This window comes from Pinus tabuliformis, chromosome 8 (genome assembly GCF_031772625.1).
Source record: "Pinus tabuliformis cultivar Carrire ecotype Pingquan chromosome 8, CPIR1, whole genome shotgun sequence".
NCBI classification, from domain to species: Eukaryota; Viridiplantae; Streptophyta; class Pinopsida; order Pinales; family Pinaceae; genus Pinus; species Pinus tabuliformis.
In genome coordinates, this window is record NC_142294.1 from 2,024,791,457 (window position 1) to 2,024,802,840 (window position 11,384).

Consider the following 11,384-nt stretch of genomic DNA (forward strand, 5'->3'; position numbering starts at 1 on the left):
ATAAATATCCATTATAACATAATCATAATAAAACCTAATACTTTAACTTAAAATTAAGTTATATAAATGTCACTATTTTTTTTAATTATTAAAAATCATTAGAATTAAATTTAATAAAACAACACTACAATTCATCATAGATTTAATGAATAATTCATTTTAAATTAAACATCATTTCTGAGAAATATAATAATTTATCCTAAAACTTAATAAATAATTCAAACAACCATAACTATTAAATAATAAGAAAAATAAACCTAAATTCATCGAAATAAATTTGACAATATAAATAAAAATAACTGTACAACAATACTATTCTTAGACCCACTATTATAGTCACCAATTGTCACCATCACAATTACCATTCTATTCTATTCTGAATAATGCTTATTATCTATATCAGGTAAATAGTCACAATAGCAAATATCATCCTATTCTAAATGGTTTGTTATTATATATTTGATATCAGTATAAAAATGTTATTATTCTAAAAGTAAATATAATTTACCAAGTTTTCTCAGATTGCAAAGATCAATAGTAACAACCATGCTTCACCAAAATTATAGATAATTTTGAAAAGTGGCTAATTTCCCAAGTCCTCTAGTCGAACTATGCAGTCAAGGTTTGATTTGAACGGTGAATCAAACCACCTTAACTTGGTATCGGAAGGAATGTAATCCCATCTGCATGGCGCCAGAAAATATTGTGTTTAAATCAAAATTTCCGAAGAACATGAGTCTTGGATGCTTTATGTGGCAGTGAGAGGTAATCCTTACCGGAAATTTGTCGCAAGATGATGCAAGAAAATTGAAATGAGGAACATAGCGAGGTCATATCCTGGACATTTTCTAGGGCCACCTCCAAAGTTAAAATTGGGGACACGATTAGTAGCCGGGTCCTGAAAGTTGTAAGTCAACCAGTTATATTTTAGGCATTCAAGTAAATGACATTAATTTTACTTTCTAGATCGCAAGGGGGGCATAGCTCGCACCTGCCATCGTCGAGGATTGAAAGTAAGAGGGTCTTCGTAGTAGTTTCTATCTAAATTGGAGACTTGATGAAATAAGATGCACGTCCATCCTTTGGGAATTGTGTATCCTTTAAATAAAAAATAATCAACGCGGATCCTATTGTTATTACGGTAAACGAGTGGTACTAAAATGCTGCAACTTTTTGAGTCAGAGAGTAACAATATTGGATACCTTGCATTTCTACATTCTTGACAGTTTTTCTCAGTATCATCGCGTTTACGCTTCCAATGCCTAGTCTCATCACCTCTTTGATAACCTGAGAACGATGTCGCCATTAGGGTTTGACAAAATGCGGACATAAATCGATGAATCAAATTGATGTCACTACTTACATTTTTGGTGAACGACATTGATTTATAGTCATCCCATGACAGACTGTCTTTATTTCCTTTGGTGCGTCTTATTGCTTCGTGTTCTTCCTGCACCATGTCAGTGGACATCAGAGATTATTTGATGTAGTGCCAAACAAACTACAGTAGAAGATATTGACCCTGAGTTCTTGAATGATGTGCGGATTTTCAGATAAAAGCTTCACTGTCAAAGCAGTCGTTTTTGGCGTAGTTTCAAAGGCAGCGAACATAAGACACATAATGATATCTACGATCCGATCTTCAAAATCCACATCTTCTTTTCCCTCTGCCTCTTTCAGCAATGATGATAGTAGGTCGTCTGATGAATCGTAGGATGACAAAATTTTCTTCCTCTCCTTGACAATGCTTTTGATCTGGTCAGAAATCTCTTGCCTTTTCTGCAATTCCAAAAGTCAAGTACTTCAAAAGCTAGATAAATAACCAGGTACTTGGGTCGTCATAATGAAGGGTCAAAATAAGGGAAGCTATTGAATCGTCTTAGCATCTTAGGAAGGCTTCAGGGAATGAACTAGTCAGGGTTACCTATCTGACGTCAGGTTGGAATTTTGCTGCTTTTGCTGTAATTCTAATTTTAGGTTAGTGTTAATTTATTTTTAATGGAAACTTAATAAAAGTTGAGGCATTGGATTGGAAAATGTCTCCTTAATAGATCGGTATATCACTTTACCGAAAAGAATCACAGGTAATTTGCCCAACAAATTAAAGTAAAACTATAATTATTATAAAGACTATTTATAAACAAGAAAACAACCCAGTGAAAAAAAATCACAAGCAATTTTCCCAAACAATTTAAACTAAAATTATAGTTATCATAAAGAATATATACAAACGAGAAAACTTTGAAATATACAACAATGAAATCATCTCATTCGGAACTACGTGTATTTATTATTACCTTCAAGCTTGTGTCGAAAGACGTTTATTATTACCTGCAAGCTTTTGTAGAAAGTTGTGCCAGGGACGTTCAACGGTAAGCTGAGAACTCCCTTATTCATAATATAGTAATCGTGTGTCATCTTTTCCAGTTTTGTGCCCGGTTTCAGACCTAACAGGATGTTGGCGATGAGTGAAAACATCATCTGCATCCAAATCAAACTAATTAACCTTCAAAATCCATCTTATAATATTGGTTGAAAATCAAAGCTACAAAACTACCTCTTCAGCTTCATGCCTGACATTCACGTTTTTCCCTCGCCATCTTGAGAGAGTGGAGGCTATGGTATTTTGTACTTCTGACAGAAGCCGGCGTTTTAGAGCCGGAATACCAGCGACCCGCGTGGCGGCTCCTCGCAATTTCCTGTGTTCAGCTCCGTCTTTTGTGAATGCCATTAAAGCCCTCTTTCCAACTAACATTTCCACGGAGGTCCAATATTGAGGAGCAAAAAGCCGACCATCGTTCTCCAGAATAAAATTGTTGACATCCGGATCAGTGGAAATTATGACGGGATCCCCCAATAGACAAGTTTTGAACAAATTTCCATGCCTGCATAAAACGTGAGTAGTTAAAAGAAATCCAATTATGCTGTGATTTAGTTAGTGTAAAAGGGATTCATATAATTTGATAAAATTTAAGTTTCCTATCATCCCAATGACATTTTAAACACACTCTTTAAACTAACTCGCTAAAGAATAACACAAACTATCAAAGATACTCCCTACTGCCACTCCAGGTAGAGTAGAACCCTAAATACGGATACGGATTTTGACTGTTGAATTAATCTCATGCATTTATTAATCTCATACTATGGCCTTCTATAAAATGGCAAAAGAAATACAATATTCAATTAAGAATATTATTGGAAACGACAGTTACTTTTCACGGCGTTTCGCGATAAATCCATCGGGTTGAAGATAAAATGAGAGAAATTCTCCCAGAAGGGGCCATCCCATTGTTCCAGGCGGCAGGTTGGGGCTCCACTTTGGTCGTAGAACGAAATGCCACACTGCCAGTGCCCCTGCTACTAACATCCATATCATCATACTGCTCTCCATTGAAAGTCGTTGCGGAATTGGTGCTGATCACTCCATTATGTTTGCAAATTGATTTAATTGAATTCAAATAAATTACAAAGTCGCTTCAAGTTTTCCTATTTTGTGCAGCAATGTTGGGTGCATTAAACCAGAGAAAGTCTTTGGGCATATATTAATGGCATTGAACAGGACGCCTCCATTATATATTAATATCAATTCAATGGCAAGGAACATCACGCCTGATTCCCCAGTACGCCTTCTGTCCGCCCTTCCCCGCATAAATAATTTGTAGAGAGAATCAAATCAATAACTGTCTATCACGGAAGATGGCCCTGTTGCGGATGGAACGGAATGCGTGCTGAATGCGTTAATCAGGGAGTTCCATAATAGAGCACCTTACTATTGGATATGGTTGACTTGTTTTAATCATAGTATAAAGTTATATTTAAATATTAAAGAGTTATAATTCAAATACATAACTATATTCACTAGTAATTGAACTGAATATAGAATAAAATACAAGTTATTATATTCACTAGTAATTGAACTGAATATAGAATAAAATACAAGTTATTATTGTTGTTATTTTGTGAGTGTCTTAACAAAGCAGTGAATTTTTAATTTCACACCAGGGAGTTCCATCCTACTGAATATGGAATAAAATACAAGTTATTATTGTTGTTATTTTGTGAGTGTCTTAACAAAGCAGTGAATTTTTAATTTCACATCACGGAGTTCCATCATAGAGCACCTTACTATTGGATATGGTTGACTTGTTTTAATCATAGTATAAAGTTATATTTAAATATTAAAGAGTTATAATTCAAATACATAACTATATTCACTTTTTTTAATCATAGTATAAAGTTATATTTAAATATTAAAGAGTTATAATTCAAATACATAACTATATTCACTAGTAATTGAACTGAATTACAGATATTTAGTTAGAATAAAATATAAGTTATTATAGTTGTTATTTTGTGAGTGTCTTAACAAAGGAGTGAATTTTTAATTTCACATCAGGGAGTTCCATCATAGAGCACCTTACTATTGGATATGGTTGACTTTTTTTTTAATCATAGTATAAAGTTATATTTAAATAATGAAATATTCCGAGATGAGAAGTTTATAATGAGATATTTCTCGATGAGAATTTCTTATTTTGTTTTGTTTTGTTTTATTTCTTTTTGGCTTGCCATAATTTAGTCGGTTGCCTTGTATAATGTGATACACCAAACACAACATTCCGAGATAATTCTTTCTCACACGTAAATCATTAGTTCTCTAAGGTGGTATATTGCAGGTTGCCTTGTATAATGTGATACACCAAACACAACATTCCGAGATAATTCTTTCTCACACGTAAATCATTAGTTCTCTAAGGTGGTATATTGCAGTTCACAGTTGCTTAATAAACCTTTATGCCTAGATTACCCTCTTTGATTTATTTTTGTTGTTATTTTTTAAAATTTATTAAACCAACACGGAAGAACAACTCCCTACACAATGTCGTTCGCGTAGAATGAAAAATAAGCCTCCTCTTCCACCTCCTAGACATCGTCAAAAGCATAAAGAGACGCATACTACCGAATATATTACTTCAGGAGATACTACTTTTAGTCCTCCACCTGAAATAGATCCACCAAAATAATATTTTCCTATGAGTACTAAACCCGAGATCACTTCCCCATTAACTAGTGAGTTTGACATAGTCAAAACAAAAGCACCTCAAATCTCATTGCCTGAGGTTAATAAACCTCACTATACTAAATAAGAGACAATACAACCTGAGTTTATACAACCTAAGGAACCTCAGTTATCTACACCTATTACTTCAGGACCTTCTTCTTCTCTTCCTGTGTCTCATACTCAACCACAACCTATATATCTTTGACCTTACGATAAACCACTTCCACATGGTCTTGTGAGTATCGAAGAAATTCCTCAGGAAGATCTGTAACCCTCCTCTCCTATTCAAATAACGGCTCATTTTTATCAGGCCCATCCCTTTCCATCTCTTCATACTCTATCAAAAGCTCCTTTTTATGGTTTTTCTCCTTTCAAATCATCCTTTAGTTTCCCTCGGAAACCCATCTTTAGATAGTTAACCATGCCTGAATCTGTTATGGTTTCTCAAGCTATATCTACTACCATGACCAAGACAACCCATGTTGCAACTTCATCCAATTTTTTGTAACATCACCGTATACACATTTGTATGGAGGCTCATATGTCCTGCCTAGCTACCAATCATTGTCTGGTACCTTTTTTGGCACAACAACTAGTCCATGAACCTCTCCCATATAATCTACATCTAGAATTCCTTCAAGAACTTCTTTGATGAGCGCTACATAGTATACTCCTCCTCCATCTACTCCTACGGTTTAGAAGCAAGATGGTCCTCATGTTAGTGGGTATTGACACCTACAACAACCCATTCCACCTCCTATTGGGAACCCTCCTCTTTCGGGGAAGTTCCCTCCATATAACCCTCCTCTTTCGACAGGGAGGAAACTTATTGCGGGGATATTTCCATCTCCTCAAGTTAGTGCTTAGAGTCATTTGAGTCCTCTGCATTTGGGAATGTTTGATAATGCTTGGAAACCTACCACACTTGTACAACCTTGTTCGGTTGTGGCTTCATCTCTAATCTCTCAAACAGTTCCACCTACATCTCAGATTCTTGTTCAACAACCTATATCTCAGCCTGTTCAAGCTCAAAAGAATGTAAACTAACATTTATAGGCCACATATTTGGCTCAACCTATTCCACTGGGATCTTGCGCTTCACAAGCCCTGTATACCCAGCCTTTTCAAGGTAACTTACAATCATAATCACTTGGTCTGACCATTGCTCAAATTCAAGAGGTCAAAATGGATATGGTATGGCATAGGAACAACCTATACCTTAAATACCTTATGGTAAACAAATTGAATCCTAGCCATTTCAATTAAAAGATTATCCTAGGGTTGGGCAGCAAGGTTATGTGTATTTGGGTTATCAAAATCCTCCGTATCCTGGAATATATATACCTGTTGGTCAAGTCATTCCATCTTACCCAGGGTATCCTCCACCAGAACTCAATAGGAAATTTCCATTCGCAGCAACTCTCGAATTTCTGGATTTGACCAGGGTCACCAATAATCCCATTGTTCATTCTCCTTGGTGGCATATTATTCCTATGAAATTACCGAGTTATATCCCTAAATTAAATGCAAATCCTAGAGAAGACCCATTTACACACGTGATGACTTATCATTTGTGGCATTCTTCGAACTCTCTCAATGATTAATATGCTTGTTTGAATCTTTTCCAATGCACACTCACCAATATGGAAACGAAGTGGTATATTGAACTACCAGGAGCTTCGTTCGACAATTTAAGTGACTTGGCCACCACATTCCTAACACATTTTGTTTAGTTAAAAGAAATTCCTGATCAATTGTTAGTTGAATGGTTGATTAAGTCTATGTTTCCATATATCATAAAAGACATCGCTAAAGGCGAAGTTGTGACTGAGGAGAAACTAATTTCTCGTCCTTATTATTTGGATATTATTTATACCCAATTTGGCATTCTTTATGATAAAATACCAAGTGCTCAGTGACCTTCCAAGACTGTTCCTCGACCTCGTTATAAATAATGGCATGTCATTGATGGTGTGATTGGTTCAACTAAGCAACAATCAACGAGTAAACCATCTAGTTCGACTCTTGTTGTGGCTGCTCCAATCCCTCCTTCTACCACTCCCACAACTTCTACTTCAGAGATCGATGTCGTTCAATCTTCCAAATCTAAATCTCACCAATGAAGACGCAAGAAATAAGGAAAAGGTAAAAATAAGAAATATAATCCTCCAGAGGATTAGCAAAACAATTAGTCTTCTGAAGAAAAGTGAAAATTGTTGTTTCTCACTATAAAATTTGATTTTAGCTGTCAAAAGGGTGCAAAAGAGCAGAGAGGTTTCTAGCCATTTTCCAAGACACTGAATCGCTCAAAACTAAATATGACCCCCTCCATTAGATAGCTCTCAGAGTACATTTTCCAACTGTAGGAATTTACAGGGTAAGTTCCTCAGACAGAACACCAAAGGACACTGCTCACAAACAGATCGCAGATCAATACACCAGTACTTTTGACGTGGTTAAAACCCTCAAAGAGGGAAACAGTCCACGGCCTAAGTCAACGCGGCCACTTCAGGAAATTTATTAATAAAAGAATGAAAATTTACATATGCTTCTCTCATAGACAGATTACCCTACAAACGACCCTCCATGCTCTTTAAATAGAGATCATGGACCAATCGGGTGTTAAGCCATGGATCAAGCGTCGGTAATACCGAGGAGAGAATGAACCGTCGGATCACTACATATCGTGACCGTCAGATTGTAAGTTACAATGTTGGACACCTAATCCTAAATGGGTTAGTGCGGAAGTTGAATGGACAAAAGCAGTCCAAGAGACCTTGGGATCTGAAACCCAAGAGTCACATAATGTACTATAAATGTATATCTCCTGTTAATAAAAAAATGTACTCACTGATTTATCTTTCCTATTCTTTGCTGTCCATGTGTGTTTAACATGGTATCAGAGCAGGCGTATTCCTGCCCTGCATAATTATTTTGAGCCATTTGTTTTATGGCCTTTATGTGCAGATCATTTCTGCCATCAATTATGCATTTCATGAATATCTTGTCATGAATATTTTCTCAGCTAAAATTTAGCTGCAATCTGTTATTTCCCAGCGCTATTTTTATTCACCTGCCTTCTAAAAACGCTCCTTGCTCAGACCTGCCATCTCTGCCCCAGCAAGAACGTATCTCTGACTGCAATGCATTCCTGACCATGGCCTCTGCGCATTCCTGAATTTGTAACGCTGGTCCTTTGATTTAAACATTGAAGTGTTATCTGCCATCGTCTGTGCCATTGTCTGCCATATTATCTGCATAACCTTTGTCTGACACTACCGGTGCCTGTCTGCCATATTCCTTACCTGCCCTCTTTGTCTGCTTGATGAACGGTTGCTCTTCTGCCATATTCCATTAAACCGTCGCCTGACATTCACCTTACATTCTGTTCATCTGGATGCGTTGAGAGTGTCGTTGCAGTTCATCTGAATGTACTTGAATAGCTATTACACCGCATACTTGAATAGCCATTACACCGTTCTGTCAAGTTACGGTTACTGAATTCGAGCGAGAAAGGAGCACGGAATCGCCCTAATTCCGCGGGAAGCGTTGAGGTTTTGCTCTCCATCTGTCCACCTCCTGGTTTGATGAGAGTGACATTCATACCTGTCATTTGCGACTCCTAAAATCTGTTAGACTCTGATAACAATCCTTCGAGCGATCGCTCATACATATTGTAGTGGCACATATCTTCCTGACAGCTCTGGTTAAATCTGGATATGGCGCATCTATCATACTGGCCCATGGTGCTCTCCACTCGGTAATGCTCGTGTTTCAGGTATCTTTCCTGGTCTATTTTTTGGCAGAGTAAGTCAGTCGAACCGCCGTCTCAATCTCATAAGTTTGAGCTCGCCCCCAAGCCAAATTGAATCCAAGACGCGCCGGAAAGGAGTCGACTAAGTCAGTTGAGTCGTCTTCTCAGAGGTTTGATACAGTCGTTTTAAATCTCAGGTGTCGAGCTTGCAGGGCCAGTTTCATGGATGCATAAGTATAAAGTCAAAAGAGGGTCATCTGCAACATGCCTGCAGAAAATTGAAGTTCGTCTTCTAAGCAGGAGTCAAAGAATTGAATTTTCATAATTTGTTGTATCAACCAAGAACGATTTCAGAAGTCGATATCAATCAGTCGAGTCATAGCTATCGAATCTGCGATTATCGAGGGTCGAGATTGCTGGAATATCACAGTCACCAGAGGACAAGTTTTGGGAAAGAAGGGAACGTGTTTCCATCAGGCTGTGAATTATATTTGAATGTTGGACACGTTTTTCTCCCATAAAAAGCTGCCTCTTTATATTGACGTTTAGATGTCATTTGTTGGAGTTGTTCAACCGCTGAAACGAGATTGCTAGGCGATGAAGAGGAGTGACTATTGTTGTGATGTGTTTCTTTGCAAAATCTAGCTTTTTTATATCACGACATATTTCTTGGACCATAGTTTCACTTTGCTCTGCCTTGACCTTGATTTCTCTAATCTTATTCATCAGTTCCTTGATAGCTTGTGTAGCAGCTGCAAGATCTTCTTTGGCTTTTGACCCTGAATTGCTCTGTTGGCGAACTGCTGCCAATATTTGTGCATCAACATGTCGAATCTCACTTCGGATCTTTTGCATCATAGGCTCTACACCCGATAAAGATGCTTCCGTGGGAAACATTTGATTGATATACTCCAAAGTATTAGATTTATCCATTGTTGACATTATTGCACTTCCCGATTAAAATTCTTAATCTAGCAAGCTGACAATCTCTACTGGACTGTGAGAATCTTCAGAACAACTAACGTTTCGTTTCCTCTAAACGGGACGCCAACCAGGATGTCTAATTGTAGTAGATCTACCTGATCTGCAAAGACAATTGGATGCCCTCTCCGCTCAGCGCTTGAACGTCAATCTAGCTATTGAGAAACATTTCTGTAAAATTGAGATCGAACTGGTTAAAATCAGATCAGTGGGTGCTGCCATCTCTTTCGATGCAGCGACGGTTATGATAAGCCAAAGTAGTAGTCCGCGGGCGGGTCCCGGCCACCATTATAGCATCTATGTAATTTCTGGCCACTGTGCCACCGGCCAGAAGGTGAGTAGTTGCTCCCCGCAGTTTTCCATCGCCAGCTCCTGTGTCTGCTCTGGATTCAGCAGATCCACATAACTGAAGTGCATATGGTATCAAGCGGGTTGAATTGATACATCGAATTTGTGTGTTGAACGTTTAAAAGGATTGAACGCTGCATATATATATATATATATATATATATATATATATATATATATATATATATATATATATATATATATATATATATATATATCGACCAGCATATGTTTCGAATGCGTTTTGGACGCTGTTTAATGCTGTAATAATATATATATTGACCAGCATATATATATATTGACCAGTTTGTAGATATTTGAATGTGTTTTTGCAAAGAGGACAAGTGGATTGCGAAAGAATCCATCTGTCAATACAGTGTACATGAAAAATATGCTCGCAGTTGGGTAGAAACCGGACTTCCTCATCCTTCGGTCGCACTAACGCCGCATAGTGGCAACGATCCCCATCGAAGGTGTGCTCCAGAACAGATTGCGCTCTCCAAAAGAATCCGGGCTGCGTCCACTCGCCAGCTACGATTTATTCTGCCTCCAGTCACACTTCTGCAACGATTTGCTGTCTCACTTTCATTCGTTGCTGCCTCTGATTTGCTGTCTCACTTTCATTCTGCCTCTGATTTGTTGTCTCACTTTCATTCGTTTGCTGTCTCTGATTTGTGGATAGTGATAATCTTGCCCATGTGTTTGTCAACGGTGAGGAATATATAAATATCAGGGGCACGGTTATGATCGGGATTCGGCATTATATTTGGTAGTTCTGTGCTTGAATTGATCGATATTGGTTGAAATTTTTGAGGTTTGGGAGGTTTAGGGAAGCAGATTATTGCACAGGTTTAGGAGGTTTAGGGAAGGAAATTACAGTCTGTTGTGTGTAATCAGGTTGGGCTTATAGTTCTCTGTGGGAAGAGGATCGATACGGTGGTTTTTCAGAATGGCATCTCAGAAGTGAGAAATCTTCATCTTAAACAGTTGAAACTTCTACCGAGATATCTAAAGGAACGTGCATTGGAGGCTAAAACAACAACAACAACAAAAAGGGGGGGGAGTGCATTTTTGGTCATTTGATTGTTTTTACAAATACATTGTTGATTTGATTGTCTAAATAATGGAGAAAAATCATGGATTATTAGAGTTATTAAGCACTCTAATCTTATCTACTGATGGAAGTACAGTTAAAGTCAACAAAAACACTCTTAGAGATATTCAAAAATCTTTACA

General features: G+C 37.4%; 1 protein-coding gene and 1 pseudogene across 1 annotated transcript; both read right to left on the minus strand.

The window, feature by feature from the left end:
* Positions 1-583: 583 nt before the first annotated feature.
* On the minus strand, positions 584-8,224 carry LOC149244549 (cytochrome P450 724B1-like). Its single transcript, XM_089371578.1, has 7 exons — positions 8,139-8,224; positions 2,558-2,885; positions 2,332-2,481; positions 1,633-1,779; positions 1,364-1,450; positions 777-898; positions 584-683 (listed from the first exon to the last, which is right to left on the minus strand). The coding sequence occupies exons 1-7, from the start codon at positions 8,222-8,224 to the stop codon at positions 584-586; spliced, it is 1,020 nt and encodes a 339-aa protein (XP_089227704.1).
* Positions 8,225-9,371: 1,147 nt separating this feature from the next.
* On the minus strand, positions 9,372-9,752 carry LOC149244550 (vacuolar protein sorting-associated protein 53 A pseudogene; annotated as a pseudogene).
* Positions 9,753-11,384: the final 1,632 nt, after the last annotated feature.

Coding starts and splice junctions, on each gene's coding strand:
- LOC149244549 (XM_089371578.1), bottom strand. CDS start 8,224: ATGGTCAGGAATGCATTGCAGTCAGAGATACGTTCTTGCTGGGGCAGA. Junction 2,482..2,557: donor TCAGGCATGAAGCTGAAGAG/GTAGTTTTGTAG, acceptor ATTTGGATGCAG/ATGATGTTTTCACTCATCGC. Junction 1,451..1,632: donor TGGATTTTGAAGATCGGATC/GTAGATATCATT, acceptor GACATGGTGCAG/GAAGAACACGAAGCAATAAG.